Source organism: Aulonocara sp. 'chitande type north' Nkhata Bay, linkage group LG15 (assembly GCF_057382095.1).
Source record: "Aulonocara sp. 'chitande type north' Nkhata Bay isolate Kocher_YH1m ecotype deep benthic linkage group LG15, A_spYH_male_GT1.1, whole genome shotgun sequence".
Taxonomy (NCBI): Eukaryota; Metazoa; Chordata; class Actinopteri; order Cichliformes; family Cichlidae; genus Aulonocara; species Aulonocara sp. 'chitande type north' Nkhata Bay.
Window position 1 is genome coordinate 33,951,626 of NC_141358.1, and position 18,444 is coordinate 33,970,069.

Below are 18,444 nucleotides of genomic sequence, written 5' to 3' on the forward strand. Positions count from 1 at the left end.
CGCATCAACAGAAACCAGCTGAGGCACTTCAGGCATGTGACAAGGATGTCACCTCAGCTGGTCTGGGTCCTACTGAGAGGAAACCCAGCGTGTACCCAGGACACGCTGCAAAGGTTCCATCTCTCGACTGGCCTGATCTGACCTGTGCTACCCTGCATAAGTTGTAGGGGGAGGTCTGGCTCCTCTGCTTAGACTGCTGTCTCTAACCTCACCTTAATGAGCATGAAAAAAACAATTTTCCGTTTTATGAGGCCTTCTGCTGACATGTTTATCTGTTCGGATATGAACTGTGTCGTACTTGAACTTTGTGACTTTTATGTGTGAAAAGCGATACACGAATAAGTTGTTACGTGATGTTTGCTTGTTTTCCAGGTTGCTGAGATGCAGGTTGTTCTACCGTCTGTTCAGGATGAGCTTCAAACACAAAAAGAAAAGAATTCAGATCTCGTGAAAGCTCATGAGCAGAAAGAGTCTGATTTAGGGGAGAAGGTAAGTGATATGTTATTTCAGGCTTGTTGCTCAGTGTGTGGACTCTAAATGAGTCCTCGAGTCAGAGTTGTGACAGCTGGAAATGTGACAGATGCTGAGGCTATCACAGGAGCTGCAGTGTGTGCGAGATGAGAAAGAGGCTCTCCTGATGACGACCTTTCAGAGGGAATCGGAGGATGTGGAGAAGCTGAGCGCTACCTTGGCTTCTCTCACTGCTGAGAGAGACCAGCTCAGGACGGACCTGCAGGAAAATGTGGAAATGGTAAGTTGCTGTTTCTACTCTTCCTTCGTGCTACTGTTCTTCTATCAGGTTTGTGTCAAAGCAAACTTTTTTTTTTTTCTCTCTTTACAGATGATTGTGAATCAGGAGGAACTGAGGACGGCCCTGGGGCAAAACTGCGAGCAAAAGAAGCAGATCAAAGAGCTAGAAGAACAAATATTGAAGCTGGATGGGCTTCCCAGTGAGCACAATGATAAGCTGGTGGAACTGCAAACACATGTAAGACTTTCGGGGTGCTTTTCTCTGTGTAGCATACATGGTCAGGAAGACGTGCCGATCTAATGTCATCTCTAACCACACCCAATTATAAAAGTCAATTTTTCAGTGACTGCTGCCTCTTTTAAGTAATAAAGTATTAAGCACATGGGAAGAGACACATTGCAGCACTACAGAATGCACAGATGAAACTCTTTTGTGTGCTTCAAAATGCAAGTGGAGCTTGTTGGGGTTGTTTAGATTTATGTTTTCACTGACAGGTAAAGGCTTTGACTGAGGAGCTGGAGAGTGTGAGAGCAGAGAGAGACAGTCTGCTGTCTGAGAAGGAGCTCAGCACTCAGACCTCCACAGAGGAGATGGAGAAGCTGCTGTGCAGAGTGACGTCTGTCAGCGAGGAGAGAGACGAGCTGCAGGAGATCCTGGAGGGTCTGAGGCAGGAGAAGCAGCAGCTCCGGGCAGAGCTGGAGGACAGGGTGGAGATGGTTTGTAATCAGTCCATTTATTTATTGATTCCACCCCCTTTTTAAACACAGGCATGTGTTTGCTTAGCAGTAGACTGAAACATTATCTTGAGATTTTTTTGACAATAAGAAAAATGTCACTTAGCAAACAGCATGCAAACCTGCCTGTTCGGGGGCAAGAAATAAACAAAAACCTTGCTCTTTCCTTTCCCCGATTGAGCAGCTGCAGGGTGCTCTGCAGGCTGTCACAGAGGAGAAGAGCCAGTTGGAGGGTGATCTGCAGCGTAGTACAGTCACGGTGAGGGTTTTGTTTTTGGTCACACTGGGAGTGTCAAACATTTTGTCTTTCATTTGTTGAACAAATACCTTATTTTCCCCTTTTATTTTTAGGCTGCTGAGGCTCAAAGTCTCATGCATTCCCTTCAAGAGCAGCTCAAAGAACAAAATAAAAACTGCGATCTCGAAAGAGTTGGTCAAGAAACGCAGGCTCAGCTGAAACTACAGGTTTGTTCCCTGCAACATGTTTCACTAAGCTGGATACCTGCTGTGCCTTGGAGGTAATTGTCCATGTTTTCTTACTTTCAGGTCGAGGAGACCAACTGTCTACTTCAGTGTCTTCAAGAGGAGCTAAAGGAGCAGAAACAAAAGCTGTGTGATCGTGTGCAACTCTATGAGCAAAAGGAAGTGGACTTTACACATCAGGTGACTTACATTGAATAACATTCATCATTAATGAATGAAGTTTTTAAATTTGCTCTTTTGTCTACAACAATAATTTGGGTACCTTCCCTTTAACAGTTAACGAACCTCTCTGAGGAGCTTGACAGCGCCCGAGCAGAGAGAGATGCCCTGTTGCTTCAGAAGGAACAGACAGAGAGCAGACCGAGCAGTGGCAAAGATGCAGGCAGTACCCTCCAGTTACAAGAGCTCACAGACCAGGCAGGACTAAGTTTCTATACTTGCTTTATTCTAACATGTGTACAGTCAGCAGTTTTACTGTGTGCATCCCTTTGTTACTTTCAGCCACCATTTTCATGTCTTTCACTGTTTAAAGTCACAGTTTGGACTGACCTTTGTGTTTCTGCACAGATTCAGAGACTGACTGAGGAGCTGGAGAGTGTGAGAGCAGAGAGAGACAGTCTGCTGTCTGAGAAGGAGCTCAGCACTCAGACCTCCACAGAGGAGATGGAGCAGCTGCTGTGCAGAGTGACGTCTGTCAGCGAGGAGAGAGACGAGCTGCAGGAGATCCTGGAGGGTCTGAGGCAGGAGAAGCAGCAGCTCCGGGCAGAGCTGGAGGACAGGGTGGAGATGGTAAAAGCTTAACCAAAATCAGAATTTCAGTATTTATTTTTTTTTAGCCCGGTTGGGTTTTCTGATGAGTGCACACAGTATGATATTTGCCCTGTATGCCATCACCATCATGATCCTAATTGTTGGATTTTAAATCAATTTTAAATTTAAAGATTGTTTTTACTCAGGACCTTCTTGCTGTGCGGCAACAGTGCTAACCACCATGCCACCGTGCACAGCAAGAAGGTCCTGAGTTCAATTCCACCATCAGGCCGGGGTCTTTCTGTGTGGAGTTTGCATGTTCTCCCCGTGTTTGCGTGGGTTCTCTCCGGGTACTCCGGCTTCCTCCCACCGTCCAAAGACATGCAGCTTGTGGGGATAGGTTAATTGATTAATCCAAATTGTCACTAGGTGTGAATGTGAGTGTGAATGGTTGTCTGTCTCTGTGTGTTGGCCCTGCGACAGACTGGCGACCTGTCCAGGGTGTACCCCGCCTTTCACCCTATGACAGCTGGGATAGGCTCCAGCGCCCCCCGCGACCCTGAAAAGGATAAGCGGAAGCGAATGGATGGATGGAAGATTGTTTTTACTGGCCTGGGTCTGCTGGAGGTTACTTCATGTTAAAATAGAAGAAACCTCCAGCAGAGCTGTCACCAAAGCGCTCACTCATAGGGGGTCATGTGATTGTTGGGGTTCTCTGTTTTCTTTGTATTATTGTAGAGTATTTACCTTACACTATAAAACAGAAAAGCGCTATATAAAAACAATTTGCTTTTATGTCAAATCAACGTGCACTACTTTTGTGTTTGCATTTGACTTACAGCATCTCACTGGATATATTGTTTGTTTCAGTAGATTCATACTTGGTATGTCATCAGCAAATGTTAAATGGACTGGTCCTTATGTAGCGCTGTTCTACTCTGAGCACTCGAAGCGTTTCATACAACTTGCCTCATTCATACAAGCACTTTTTTCTTTCTATGCTTAAGTGCTGTCTATCTCATATCCACATGTATTCATATAGCAACTTCTTGTTGGTGTCTTGCCCAAGAATATCTGGCATGGAGAGAAATGCCAAGCTGCAAGCGTCAATGCTCACAACGAGATTGCTCCTGGCATCACTAGAATACCCCTCTACCACGATGTGGTGGTGGTCATTCACTATTTGCAGCAGTATTGAAATCAACTGTGTTGCCTTTGCCTCCTTTAGCTGACACACAAGTTCACACAGACACAGAGCTCCTCCCCTCACTAACTAATGAAGTAGTTGACGTTTGTAAACACTTCAGGAGGAATTTTAGAGATCAGTAAAACTAAGCTAGTAACCTATTAAGCAGTTGTCAGTCAGTTATATATGAGCCTGTACATTGTTACGTTGCTCCGCCTATCAAAAAGTCTGCACCTGCACAAGTATATCACCTATCAACGGTTATCGGACTGACGATTGTCAATTGGAAAATTTTTACATATCGCCCAACCTTAATTTAGTGAGTTCTCTGATATCTTTATCGAGTTTGAATTTCTAACATCGTGACGGGATATCAGATTTAAAGAGATCCATCCTAAACCAGAGCAGTAGAGCCAACTGCATCACTGGTCTGTGATGCCCTTAGATGTCCGGGGCTGCACGCGCGCCACACTGAGTGGATCAGCATGTGTCTACCCTTCGCCGAGAGGCGTGGGTAACCCGTTGAACCCCACTCGTGATACGGATTGAGGATTGCAATTATTTCCCATGAACGAGGAATTCCCAGTAAGCGCAGGTCATAAGCTCGCGTTGATAAGTCCCTGCTCTTTGCACACACCGCAGGGTGGCTGTAGCTCAGGATGTAGAGCAGGTCACCTACTGTCGGTGGTTCGATCCCTGGCTCCTCCAGTCTGCATGTCAAGTATCCTTGGGCAAGATACTAACCCCAACTTGCTCTCCGATGCATCCATCGGAGTATGAATGTCGTTAGAAAAGCACTAAGTGTAGATAAAGTGCTTGTGAGAATGGGTGTGATTGGGTGAATGAGGCATATTGTCTTGAGCGCTTTGAGTACTCCGTGAGAGTAGAGAAGCGCTATATAAGAATCAGTCCATTCAACAATTCAAACCAGTGTTTTAATCTCTGCAATATCGTGATCAATAAGGCATATTAACTATTATATAAAAAAAACTTAACAGAAGAAATTTTAATGTGGTTTTTCTTAAAACATCAGTTATTCGTGGCAAAAATTCTAGGAATCTTGTACAAAGAAAGAAATTATACCATAGCTACGGCATAACCACAAACCCATTAATAAAACCCTTTATTTGTAACCTGCACCTCCCTACAAGTGTCACACACGGCCTGTTCCGTGCGTTGAGTCCTCGCGTGCATTTCTAGCCAATGTTTTACAGAAGTTTTTGAATTCATCAGTGAGAGAAAAATACTTCTCTCTGTGTATGGAATAACCGTAGCATTGCTGAAACTATCAGAGTCGACTTGTATAGTCATGGTGGGTAAAACTTTTCAGATGACTGAGAACCAGGAGGAGCTGAGGGTTTCTCAGGAGAACATCAGAATCCTACAAGATGAGATCAACCTGCTGAAGAGTGAAAAGGCAGACCTGGAGAGCAGGCCGAACAGTGGCAAAGATGCAGGCAGTACCCTCCAGTTACAAGAGCTCACAGACCAGGCAGGACTAAGTTTCTATACTTGCTTTATTCTAACATGTGTACAGTCAGCAGTTTTGCTGTGTGCATCCCTTTGTTACATTCAGCCACCATTTTCATGTCTTTCACTGTTTAAAGTCACAGTTTGGACTGACCTTTGTGTTTCTGCACAGATTCAGAGACTGACTGAGGAGCTGGAGAGTGTGAGAGCAGAGAGAGACAGTCTGCTGTCTGAGAAGGAGCTCAGCACTCAGACCTCCACAGAGGAGATGGAGCAGCTGCTGTGCAGAGTGACGTCTGTCAGCGAGGAGAGAGACGAGCTGCAGGAGATCCTGGAGGGTCTGAGGCAGGAGAAGCAGCAGCTCCGGGCAGAGCTGGAGGACAGGGTGGAGACGCTGCAGTCTGAGGTCTGATTGACAGCTCCAGCTTTTCTTCTCTCCTTCTCTTCCTTACCACCAAACAAGTGGCAGCAGATGGTCGCCCCTTGCTCAGCCTGCTTCTGCTGGAGGTTTCTTCCTGTTAAAAGGGAGTTTTTCCTTCTGTCCTTTGCCAATTGCATGTTGATAGCGGCTGTCTTTATGGTACAATATGAAGCCTCTGGATTGATGTCTTTCTGTCCTTCCAACCATCCATGTGACCGTAAGGAATAATACTGGTGACGAACGTGTCCCTGTCTTATTCCACGCTGCTAACAGCAATACAATACTTTCTGACCTCAGGAGGTTCTCAGTCGGTCTTCTAGCGTCCGTAGATCCTAGTTTTCACTGGGAGGTGTTGTACTGCAACGTTAGCTGCGTTTCTGTCTCATGGACTTTTTGTAGTCTTTTTGGATTTTCTCATGTTAATGACATTTAGTTTTAGGGTGTCCTCAGTGCAAGAGAGCTGTTTGTGCAGAAAGACAGGGTCACTGATCTGCCTGTGTTCTTTAAATCAGCAGGTTCATGTCTTATCTTGCTTCTTTAAATATCAATGACATTTCATTTAAGTGAAAAAGCCAATCGTGTCTTTTACAGATAAGGACTCTGACCGATGCATTGAAAATGGCTGAAGCAGAAGGAGCACGGCTGCTGTCTGAGAAGGAGCTCAGCACTCAGACCTTCACAGAGGAGATGGAGAAGCTGCTGTGCAGAGTGACGTCTGTCAGCGAGGAGAGAGACGAGCTGCAGGAGATCCTGGAGGGTCTGAGGCAGGAGAAGCAGCAGCTCCGGGCAGAGCTGGAGGACAGGGTGGAGACACTGCAGTCTGAGGTCTGTGATTGACATCTCCAGCTTTTCTTCTCTTCTTTTCCCCTCACCCCTTGGTCGCCCCTCCCTCAGCCTGCTTCTGCTTTCTTCCTGTTAAATGGAATTTTAACAAAATTTATTTATTTATTTTTGTTAAGGTCTGGTTACAAATACAAAGCAAAAAAACTATATGTGTAAAACTCTGCACTCAACTTCCTTGGCTGTGTGTGAGTTTCAACTTACGAGTACAAATTTTGACCCAATTTTTCCTCCTTTCAGCTGATTGGGCAATGTCATGTAAATCACAAACTTAACAATCCAATCAGAGAACAGATGAGTTTGGCTGTTAGTGGGGTGCTTTACTGCTTTACCTCAGGTCCTGGAAGGGTAAATGCCCTTTCACGTGCCAGCGTTTTCCTTCATCACCATGAATGAAAACATTCTGTGTATGTCAGAGTTCAGTTAATTTTTATGTCACAGGTTTACGTGCTTACACAGGGACCTCCAGAGCCTTTTCAACAGCTCTGTGGACTTCAGAGGGAAAGCTGTATTGTGGAAATGACACACTCTTCACTGGTCGGGATAGTTACAAAGCTTTCTTCGTTGTGAATGTGCGATACATGTTTTTATTGAACATTTAAAGATAATACAACACAAACTCTTGTAGAGGATATAAAGTCGGAGAGATCCATGCTTTGAAACGACAAGGAGCAGGCGCATCTAGTACACTTAGAACTGGTGCAAAAAACGACAGAGTGCAGCGGTCAGTGCAACAAATTTTGGATCCTTAGCTGCCACGTCTGTTGTCAAAGGGCCTTTATGCTGCGCAGTGTGACTCGCAGCAATGGTCCCTGGTCAGCCCTGACTTTGTGTTAAAGTAGTACTAAAGTAATAATAGTATTTCTAACCACTGGTACACCACAACTTTATCCGTTCAACAGCTACTGAAGTTGTAGGGGGAGGTCTGGCTCCTCTGCTTAGACTGCTGTCTCTAACCTCACCTTAATGAGCATGAAAAAAACAATTTTCCGTTTTATGAGGCCTTCTGCTGACATGTTTATCTGTTCGGATATGAACTGTGTCGTACTTGAACTTTGTGACTTTTATGTGTGAAAAGCGATACACGAATAAGTTGTTACGTGATGTTTGCTTGTTTTCCAGGTTGCTGAGATGCAGGTTGTTCTACCGTCTGTTCAGGATGAGCTTCAAACACAAAAAGAAAAGAATTCAGATCTCGTGAAAGCTCATGAGCAGAAAGAGTCTGATTTAGGGGAGAAGGTAAGTGATATGTTATTTCAGGCTTGTTGCTCAGTGTGTGGACTCTAAATGAGTCCTCGAGTCAGAGTTGTGACAGCTGGAAATGTGACAGATGCTGAGGCTATCACAGGAGCTGCAGTGTGTGCGAGATGAGAAAGAGGCTCTCCTGATGACGACCTTTCAGAGGGAATCGGAGGATGTGGAGAAGCTGAGCGCTACCTTGGCTTCTCTCACTGCTGAGAGAGACCAGCTCAGGACGGACCTGCAGGAAAATGTGGAAATGGTAAGTTGCTGTTTCTACTCTTCCTTCGTGCTACTGTTCTTCTATCAGGTTTGTGTCAAAGCAAACTTTTTTTTTTTTCTCTCTTTACAGATGATTGTGAATCAGGAGGAACTGAGGACGGCCCTGGGGCAAAACTGCGAGCAAAAGAAGCAGATCAAAGAGCTAGAAGAACAAATATTGAAGCTGGATGGGCTTCCCAGTGAGCACAATGATAAGCTGGTGGAACTGCAAACACATGTAAGACTTTCGGGGTGCTTTTCTCTGTGTAGCATACATGGTCAGGAAGACGTGCCGATCTAATGTCATCTCTAACCACACCCAATTATAAAAGTCAATTTTTCAGTGACTGCTGCCTCTTTTAAGTAATAAAGTATTAAGCACATGGGAAGAGACACATTGCAGCACTACAGAATGCACAGATGAAACTCTTTTGTGTGCTTCAAAATGCAAGTGGAGCTTGTTGGGGTTGTTTAGATTTATGTTTTCACTGACAGGTAAAGGCTTTGACTGAGGAGCTGGAGAGTGTGAGAGCAGAGAGAGACAGTCTGCTGTCTGAGAAGGAGCTCAGCACTCAGACCTCCACAGAGGAGATGGAGAAGCTGCTGTGCAGAGTGACGTCTGTCAGCGAGGAGAGAGACGAGCTGCAGGAGATCCTGGAGGGTCTGACGCAGGAGAAGCAGCAGCTCCGGGCAGAGCTGGAGGACAGGGTGGAGACGCTGCAGTCTGAGGTCTGATTGACAGCTCCAGCTTTTCTTCTCTCCTTCTCTTCCTTACCACCAAACAAGTGGCAGCAGATGGTCGCCCCTTGCTCAGCCTGCTTCTGCTGGAGGTTTCTTCCTGTTAAAAGGGAGTTTTTCCTTCTGTCCTTTGCCAATTGCATGTTGATAGCGGCTGTCTTTATGGTACAATATGAAGCCTCTTTTCTACACAGTGATGTGTGTTATATAGACACATATTACTGTCCACATCAACTGTGATGAAGAAGTAAATTCAACACATGCACAGTGATGAGGAAAATGTGCTCCTTCAGAGAAAAACAACATCTTTGGTGTTTTTTAGCTTCATCAGATTTTCAGACTCCGTACTGTTAGTTTCACTGATCCATCTACATAATAAGTGTAGTGATTCTCCCAGGACTGATACAGGTGTAGCAGTCCAATAGTAGCTTTCTACTGTACTTCATGTATTTGATTATTACTGTAAGACTCGCTGGTATTCACCTTGTCCACTGGATTGATGTCTTTCTGTCCTTCCAACCATCCATGTGACCGTAAGGAATAATACTGGTGACGAACGTGTCCCTGTCTTATTCCACGCTGCTAACAGCAATACAATACTTTCTGACCTCAGGAGGTTCTCAGTCGGTCTTCTAGCGTCCGTAGATCCTAGTTTTCACTGGGAGGTGTTGTACTGCAACGTTAGCTGCGTTTCTGTCTCATGGACTTGTTGTGTTTGTGCAGAAAGACAGGGTCATTGATCTGCCTGTGTTCTTTAAATCAGCAGGTTCATGTCTTATCTTGCTTCTGTAAACATCTATGAAATTTCATTTAAGTGAAAAAGCCAATCGTGTCTTTTACAGATAAGGACTCTGACCGATGCATTGAAAATGGCTGAAGCAGAAGGAGCACGGCTGCTGTCTGAGAAGGAGCTCAGCACTCAGACCTCCACCGAGGAGATGGAGAAGCTGCTGTGCAGAGTGACGTCTGTCAGCGAGGAGAGAGACGAGCTGCAGAAGATCCTGGAGGGTCTGAGGCAGGAGAAGCAGCAGCTCCGGGCAGAGCTGGAGGACAGGATGCAGATGGTAAATTAGTGCTATTCTAAAGTGACCGAGAACAGGAAGAGCAGCCTGGAAACTTGATCACATTTTCTCATTCATCTGCAGATCTCAGCCATCCAGGACAAGCTGAGTCAGCTGAACATGCAGCAGCAGCCTGAGAGAGGAGAGCAAGAAGCCAAGCTGCAACAAGACGTAGGTCCCAGTCATTTTCTGCTTGTTTCGACTGTGGATGCTTACATTAGTATGAAAGCTGTGGGGAAGCTAGCCCGACCACCTACCACTGACACACATTTAATGTTACAAATGCACGTCGGCATTCCCTGCATAAGTGTATCCTAACCTCTGCAGCCTTGCCTACACCGAAGAAGTGCATGTCGATTTACTGAGTGCTCTCGGTTTTTGATCCTCCAGCTGGTGGTTTTTGACAATTTTTCTAAACATGGATGAGCCCCACTTTCAAAACCTTTTCCATTGGTCTAAATGGGTTCCATCCCAGTTAGCACTGTTGTTAGCTGTGTTGCATGCTCACACCTCGACCTGCTCTGTTTTTGTCAGATACTGCAGCTTAAAGAGCAAGTTCAAATGCACACAGAAAGACGCGCTCAGGCTGAAAGTGAAGCAGATGCAGTGCAGCAGGTGAGTCTTTGCTCTCATTTGTTTCCTCTTTTTAGAACCATAATTTTGGATTATGATAATGCAGTCCACAGCTCCTCTAATCTGCATGCTGAATTATCCTTGGGCAAGACACTGAACATAGTGTGCGGATTACTGAGACGTGTGATGTAAGCACCAGTCCATTTATGATTAAAAGCTGAGGACTGAGTTGGAGAGTGCTGATACTTCCTGTCTTGTATGGCAGGGACACAAACATGGTGCTCTGTTCAGTATTGCTGTAAAACAGTGGTTCCCAAATTGTGAACTGAGGCCCCTAGTGGGCTGCAGTAATAATGCCCCTTTTCCATTATTCCCGACTTGGATTGACTGGTGTGAACGTGTGTGAATGCATTCATCAGAGCTCAGGTAAAGTAGAAAGGCACTATATTTAGGTGGACTGGAGGGAATCTCATATTTTAGCTAGCTTGTCAGAAGTGACATTCTTTAATAGAGAGTTTCTACGCAGATGAAAAGCTGGAATGTCAATTACACGCAAGAATAAATCGCTGGCATAAAGTTGAGGATGGCTAAATGCTGACTGTGATTTTATTTTCATTTCCAGTTGCTCAGCGAAGCGAACGCAACCATCTCTGCTCTCAGAGAGCAGCTCAGCAGGTCAGAGCCGAGCACCAGCGGGGCTAAGGAGCTGCTGTCGTCACAACTGCAAGACACACAGCTTGAGGTAACGGCTTCACTGACTGCTCTGCAGCTCAAATGTCTTTCTAGCATGCAGTGTGATCATAACTCTGATGCTACCTGGTTCTTGTCATTATAGGAGTCCTTCAAAAGGTTCCAGCAATTCATAAACACTTGTTGTAGTTATGACAATATAACTCAGGACAAGGGCCTGAGGGAGCGGCGTTCCCTGAAGCATCCTCTTCCCAAGGCCACCAAGGATGCCTATGATGCGGTCTTTCAGCTGGGACAGTCAACTGATGAAAATCTCAGAAAAATTCAAGTAACTGGCTGTAGTTTGACTGTACTACAAAATTTCCTAAATATGCTGGTCTTTGAATGAAGTCATCTCTGGTCCTTTTCCCACAGGAGCTGCTGCGTGTGAAGGCACTTGGCTACAGGAACATTTTTGAGGAGCTGGTGAAAAACGACTTGGCCGTCTTCGAGGAGAGACGGCTGCAGGATGTGCTTCTATGCAGAGCGCAGGCGCCCAGCCACTCTGTTCAAGTCAAGGGCTTTGACGCACTGTGGGAGCAGAGACTGCCTGAGCTGCTGGACAGGAGGCAACTTTACATGGAGGTGAGCCTTCTGCCCTGCCCCCTGAAACACTTGGACGCTCTCTCTGTCCCATTCAAAGAAACCAGCTTCTGAGAAGTTGAGAAGAAGACTGTACTTTTCTGGTGTCTACTTTATCATTATTAGTCACGTGGTGTATAACAAGCTGTATTGTCAGTCTTGCAACAAAGGTTGTTACTTGTTGAAGCTGGAGATAGATTTGATTTTACTCCCTCCTGTTCATGTGCATCCACTTCTCCATCACTGGTACTTTATGGTGACTTTGCTGATTTTTGTAGAAAATGAGCAGCATTTTGGACAAGCTCTGGGACCACATGACCTCCTACCTCCATGAGCTGAAGGATGAGATTCAAGAACGATTCAAGTTCAATAAGCAGCTGCAGGTCCTGATCCCCAACCAGCCAATTAGCTTTAGTGGGCTGGACAGCATCCTGGAGCTGGAGTCTGACCGCAGAACGGCGGGGATACAAAGCAAGAAATGTCTTCTGCAGGTCAGTTGACGTGTTTGACAAAGATTTCTCTGAATGGATAATTCCAGCTCTCAGAATGAATCAAATGATTGGCTCTTAATCTAGATGCACATCACAGACTGCTTGGGGGGATTGGTTAGTTTGGATTAGAAGAAATCTTTTAAATGATATTTACCGCATTGCTCTTTTTTTCCACCTACCTCCCATAGAGTATCACTGATGAGCAGAAGGGTCCGTTTGAAGAGCTAAAACAGCTGGAGGCTGAGGCAGCGTCTCACCTTAGGGAGGTGAAAAGCAAAAGTTCCACTTTGCTGCAGGCGCTGGAGGAGGGAGCGCTTCTGACAGTCGCAGCTCTGCTGAAGGAAACCCAGCAGCTAGCTTCTCAGCTGAAACACGCAGAGGAAAAAGTGAAAGTGTGTTTGCCACACGGTTTCTTATTTCTTTCCTTCTCTTGTTCAAAGCAGTTGAAACATCAGTTAGTACTGGGTGATGTGTTCCTTCATTACCATGAAAACACACAAGTCTCTCTCACACACACACACGCTTACAGACACCAGCTTGCTACTAGAAATCGGAGCATCCAATGGTGGATTCATTCACCACCCAAACTAGTCCCCGACCAATGCACTGTTTGTTTTGGTGAAGTTGAGAGCCACAGATAATAATGAAGAATGTGTTTCACTTTCAGGCTCTGCATATTCAAACTGAGCAGCTGGAGGAGGCACGCATCAAAGCTGATGCCAAAGTTTCCAACCACAAAGAGGCAACACAACTCCTGCAGACTGAGCTGCAGGACAACCGTGCACTAGTTGAAGAGAAAGAGAACGCTATACAAGCTCTGAAGAGCAAAATTCGAGAATCTGAGGTTTGTTGGTTTCATATAACAGCGCAGCTGCACTTCAGTTTGGTTATCTGACGAATGAGTAGCTGGTACGATGATCTTTGTCCTCCTTGGTTCAGAAAAAATCATCACCCAGTGTGGCTGAGCTGGAGAAGCTTCAGACCAAGCTGTTGCAGTTGGAGATGAAGCTCAGCTCAGCATCCGACGAACACAAACGAGAGTAAAGAGCTATTGAATTCGTTCTTACACTTTTGTTTGTTAGTTTTTCTCCACTGTGGTTTTCAGGGTCGGTGGTGTCAAGACCTGTGGCCTGCTGCAGGACTGCTGACTCTAATGACCGGCATTCTGTCTTCCAGGATCCAGGCGATGAACACACTGTTGGAGGAAAAAGAAGAGTTACTGAGGAAGCTTAAAGAGACTTTGAGAAAATCCCAACAGGAGGGAGAAGAGTCGTGTAAGTGTCAGCGCTGTGCATGTATATCTGCTAACAAACAAAGAAATCTGACCGATGAATAACTAATTCAGGTGTAACCATTGAAAGAGGAGCATGTTTAAATGATGCATTCATGTTGGAATCAGTCTTGCAGGGTAAAGACCTTCATGCCAGACTGACCAACCCCAGGAGTTCTGTGGTCAGCAGCAGTATTCTGATGGAGAAATCCAAGCTGGAGAAGGAAGTCAGCCAGCTTCACATGAAAATCACAGAACTGGAAAGGTAACGGCATCAGCACTGTCTTTGCAACCGATACAATCGCTACGTGTGTTTAAAGTAGAAAACACTTTGAGTGATGTTTACTGCTGTGGAATCATTAACATTCTACACACAGCTTGTGTTACTGTGGCTCTTCTTCCAGCTATCATGGACATGATGACTGAAATGCCCGTCTTAGCAACTGTTATTGGTTTGAGTTGACTGTAACAGTGTTTGGTCGGCTACAACATCAAACATTTTAGCCCCCTCTTTGACTCAGAAACCCACTGAGTGATTAACAGCAATTCCTCTTGCTGTGTTTTCTTAATTTCTCTTCTCTACTATCAGCAGATTGTACTACCATCTGCATACGTTGCAGTGCCTTCTTTAGCACACGCAGCAGGTCATTTGTAAATCTGACATACAGTAACACTCACTCTGAGGAATCCTACATTATAATGATTGGAAATTTGATGGTGAACTGTAAAAATACAAATGCACTGCTGCCTGTTTGATAAATAACCACCCATTTGATTAGTCATGCTTTAGTGCCATATGCAGACAAAATGTCTGCATATGGAAGCAGCATTAAAACTTAATATAATAGCATCAGTATAGCATTATTAACCTTCAATCATCTTTAATTAGCTTAAAGCTGACTGACCCATTTTAAATGCATGTTGAAGTTCAGAGTTTTTATTATTTTACCGTGAAATGATATCAAATCTGTTTGAGTGTAAATCTCCATTTGTTCCAATAAGACACTTTTCTTTTTTCTTTTTTTTGTGGTAAAGGAGTAACATTTGTAGAACAACTCCCTCAAACAGGGAAACATTGAACTGGTATAAGATCTTGAATCTAAAATGCTACTTTCCATATTTACTTCTGTACTGTCTATGCATATGTCCCTGTATTGCTCCATCAATATCATCTATACCTGCACTGTGCTGTACTCGCCCATCCAAATCACTGAATTCAGGTGTTCAGTCATTTCCATGGCCACAGGTGTATAGAATCAAGCATCCAAGCATGCAGACAGCTTCTACAAACATTTGTGAAACAATGGGTCGCTGGTATTAACACAAAAATGGGGAACGACATCAACTCTGCCATAAAGTGGTAGACCAAACTTCATGTGACCTTCAGATCAGCTTGAAAGAACAGTGCATAGAGAGCTTGAGAGCAGCTGCATCCAAGCCTTAGATAAACAAGCACAATCCAAAAACATTGTTTGCAGTAGTGTAAAGCAGCGGTCTCCAACCTTTTTTGCGCCACGGACCGGTTTATGCCCGACAATATTTTCATGGACCGGCCTTTAAGGTGTCGCGGATAAATACAACAAAATAAAACTAGTACCAGTACCGAAAAAAAGAGAATTTATTCATAACACACGTGAAAAGACCAAGGAAAACAGAGTAAATGATAACAAAATCACGCTGAAAACCGATTAAAAACCCTGAAAACTATACATTTCACACCTGAGCCTGAACTCTCGCAGCCCGGTACCAAAGACTCACGGACTGGTACCGGTCCGAGGCCCGGGGGTTGGGGACCGCTGGTGTAAAGCACGTCGCCACCTTTTGCATTATATTTATTTATACAACAAGGATGATTCATATTAACATAACTGCTGCATTAAAAGCTAATTTGAAGATATCACATATCACATCCTTCTTTGTGGCGCATCGGCCGATCGTGCACCTCTTGATTTTTGTAACTTGGTGCGTTGTACGTGGCCGTCGCGTGGGCTGAAGACGTGTATGATCGTGTCCACCCTTTAGGAGAATATTGCAGCTGCTTCTTGCATCTTTAATGGCAGGCAAGAACTGAAAAGGCTCGCCTGACCTCATATCAAACCTTATGGATTAAAAATGGGATGACACTCAAGTTCATATGCATTTTTTTTGCTGATTAAGCATTTCCTTAAGCGTGAACAATGTTACAAACTGTGTCTCAATCTCTCACGTTTCTGGGATTTTTGTTGTTGTTTTTTTGTGTTATTTTAAGTTTTCTCTTCTGTTTCTTTCTAATTGGTTTTGCCGTACAGTTATCCTCTGAAACTGGTTTAGCAACAATAATAGTCATCAAATTATTTCCAGTTGATAGACAGTGCTATTGTCTCCCAAGACAACAATACAAGTTGTTGTGTCACTAGGATTAAGATCTGATCAGATATTTAGACAAACTGTCATTCAGATGAAGCCCGTTGCTGTCCTGATGGTGGTTTGGTTTGAACGCTCACTGCACAAACACAGATCACATTCCATAGTTATCACTTTGTGACATAAAAATTGAAGTCGAGCTCTAATCACAGACTTCCTTTCTCATCAGTGTGGTTGCCAGTCAGCAGGCTGAGATTACCAAGTGGAAGAACAGAGCCATCAAACTAAAGGTGAGGAACAAAGTGGAAGAGGACAAGCTTCAGTCACCTAGCACTCCCACCAAGAGGGGCTTTCCCATGACCTCTGACTCCTCTAACCTGCTGAGCTCACCTAAAAAGTTTTTGATACCTGCCAAGAAGCTCCTGGACACTCCCAGGAAGGGTTTGGAGTCACCCAGAAAGCTGCTGGATTCGCCAAAGGCCTCTCTCCTCGAATCCCCCAAAAGCAGATTCTTTGATGTGGGCGGAAGCTCTGAGACACTGTCCCGAAACTGTCCCAAGCAGTTCTTCGACAACTCGAGCCTTGGAACCATTCCAGGTAAACTGCAGCGTAGGCTACTTTGTCACATTCTTTCAAAAGCTTCAGAATATCATAAAGATGTTGGCCGTTTGTTTTGTCAGAGGTTTCCCGTGTTCCTGAAACAGCAGCTCCAGAACAGGGTAACAACGTACAACATGTGGGGATGTAGGGTTCAGTCACTTGGGGTATACTAACAGAAGCACGGGTTAATGGCACTTCACCGGTCTTCTCAGAATCACAGTAACATGTTCTTCTGCCATGGCCACCTTGTTCAGTGGGGTCTGGTCCCTTTCATTTGAGAATAAATCCAAAATAATAGCAGGAGGAATAACGCTACTCCTGTTATTTTAGTGTTTTAAAACATAGAACTCTATATTTTAAAGTGTTCCATAGTAGAGATGCAGTTTTTGTATTTGTAACAAGCAAAAATCAGCCTTGTCAGAGACGCATGCATTAGGAGACCCAGCTCCCTGTGACCAGTATAGTAACTCTTACAGCTGCACTTTAGTGGGTTTTGTGGTGACTCAGTGGCTTGAATGAGGAAACCATTAACAGAATTTCAAACCTCGACTTCAGGCAGGTGCTTTATTTATGAACATGAGTTGGGTACACTCTTTTTTTTTTTTTGGCATGGAAAAAAATGTTTGAAAACCATCATTAACAACATTGCAGCGTTTTAGAGTAGGTTTCAGGGTTGGTCTGCAGTTTTCTTGCAGACAAACAAAAGCTAAAAAGTCATCCACACAGAGATGCACCATGTATCTTCACCTGCTAATCGCATGTTTGAAGTCTTTTAAGAGCAGCAAGTTAGCTGTTGTTCACTAACAGCTTGCTGTACATTACAGCTATCTGTAAATCAGTGGAGGAGTGTGACATCACTGGGTAGGACTGTATGATGTCACTAGCCTCTGCACAAAAACAGATCTTTAGAATAAATGTAATAATATTTCTAAAATTCCCATTAATGCTTCAGTATTTGTTTTTCATTTAGTGGTGTTTGTCTTGTGTATTTACAGATGTTACTGTGGACACGGACAAAAACGAGTGGTGGCCAAAGTCTCCAAAACAGGAAGAAATGTGTAAAACACAATAACGTGTTTGTAAAGAGCAGTATTTTTACCTTTGTTTGTAATGTTTATGTACTTTTATTTCCCACTTTCATTTTTCCCTTTTCATCCTGTTCTAAGAAATTTAATAAATGTGTTTAATAAGGTGCTTAAATGGTGTCTATGTTACATTTCAGTCAACTGACCTTGTTCCAACAAATCTACACTGTGGACGATGTATCTTAGCTTAGCTCTAGTAATGTTTTAGATTTATCAGCTTCTTTAGGTGCTGTGGTTTTAAACAAAAGAACCTGAACATTGATCAGAATATGAGTCAGCAATGGCAAGTTTGATTTGCTCCACTAAACCCAAACAATTGCAGAACCAGATTTAGAGTGGTCCTAAATGTGTCTTTGTGCGCTGGACCCTAACAGAACATGTCTTTCATCTGTGGTTTGCCATTCGGAAAAACCCCCTTTTAACAGGAAGAAACCTGGAGCAGAACCACTGCTCAGGGAGGGGTATCCATCTGCGTCAATTAAAATGCAGAGTTGTATATCAAAGGTTTCAGATTTGCACAGCAAACGTTTTTTTGTTTGTTTTTTTTTTCACTTCACTTTTGATGGCCTGTCACTTACAATTGGCATATTACACTGTTTACTCTAATATTTCCAGAGTCATTTTCAAATTCAAAAGCATTCTAATGCCCTACTGGGTATAAATGTACGCTGTGACCACAGACCCCTCTGAAACCTGTGCAGCCCACAACTACTGTAAGTGCCCTTTTTAGTATTGCTCTTAGCAAACGGGGAACGTTCCCCAAAGGTTCTCTGACAGTCACACTTTTGTTCTAGGAACATTGGCTGAAGGCTGAAGTGTAAAGCCCCCCACTCCCAA

At 44.2% G+C, this 18,444-nt stretch overlaps 1 protein-coding gene across 5 annotated transcripts in view; it reads left to right on the forward strand.

The window, feature by feature from the left end:
* cenpe (centromere protein E) overlaps window positions 1-17,715 on the forward strand; it is a 27,693-nt gene extending 9,978 nt beyond the window's left edge. Inside the window, exons 26-56 of one of the 5 annotated variants that reach the window (XM_086263011.1) lie at window positions 373-489; window positions 581-751; window positions 842-988; window positions 1,246-1,467; window positions 1,670-1,744; window positions 1,837-1,950; window positions 2,032-2,148; window positions 2,245-2,385; window positions 2,536-2,757; window positions 5,235-5,396; window positions 5,547-5,780; window positions 6,387-6,620; window positions 7,758-7,874; window positions 7,966-8,136; window positions 8,227-8,373; window positions 8,631-8,864; window positions 9,716-9,937; window positions 10,019-10,105; window positions 10,469-10,549; window positions 11,130-11,249; window positions 11,343-11,525; window positions 11,612-11,821; window positions 12,097-12,309; window positions 12,498-12,701; window positions 12,977-13,153; window positions 13,249-13,349; window positions 13,486-13,583; window positions 13,709-13,844; window positions 16,152-16,519; window positions 16,603-16,641; window positions 17,518-17,715. In XM_086263011.1, coding sequence (XP_086119137.1) covers window positions 373-489; window positions 581-751; window positions 842-988; window positions 1,246-1,467; window positions 1,670-1,744; window positions 1,837-1,950; window positions 2,032-2,148; window positions 2,245-2,385; window positions 2,536-2,757; window positions 5,235-5,396; window positions 5,547-5,780; window positions 6,387-6,620; window positions 7,758-7,874; window positions 7,966-8,136; window positions 8,227-8,373; window positions 8,631-8,864; window positions 9,716-9,937; window positions 10,019-10,105; window positions 10,469-10,549; window positions 11,130-11,249; window positions 11,343-11,525; window positions 11,612-11,821; window positions 12,097-12,309; window positions 12,498-12,701; window positions 12,977-13,153; window positions 13,249-13,349; window positions 13,486-13,583; window positions 13,709-13,844; window positions 16,152-16,519; window positions 16,603-16,641; window positions 17,518-17,594 — 4,941 coding nt within the window. In that variant the 3' untranslated portion in view covers window positions 17,595-17,715. The remainder of the gene's footprint in view (window positions 1-372; window positions 490-580; window positions 752-841; window positions 989-1,245; window positions 1,468-1,669; window positions 1,745-1,836; window positions 1,951-2,031; window positions 2,149-2,244; window positions 2,386-2,535; window positions 2,758-5,234; window positions 5,397-5,546; window positions 5,781-6,386; window positions 6,621-7,757; window positions 7,875-7,965; window positions 8,137-8,226; window positions 8,374-8,630; window positions 8,865-9,715; window positions 9,938-10,018; window positions 10,106-10,468; window positions 10,550-11,129; window positions 11,250-11,342; window positions 11,526-11,611; window positions 11,822-12,096; window positions 12,310-12,497; window positions 12,702-12,976; window positions 13,154-13,248; window positions 13,350-13,485; window positions 13,584-13,708; window positions 13,845-16,151; window positions 16,520-16,602; window positions 16,642-17,517) is intronic. The other 4 variants (XM_086263013.1, XM_086263012.1, XM_086263016.1 and 1 more) reach the window with 4 other exon arrangements.
* The last annotated feature ends 729 nt before the right edge of the window (window positions 17,716-18,444 follow it).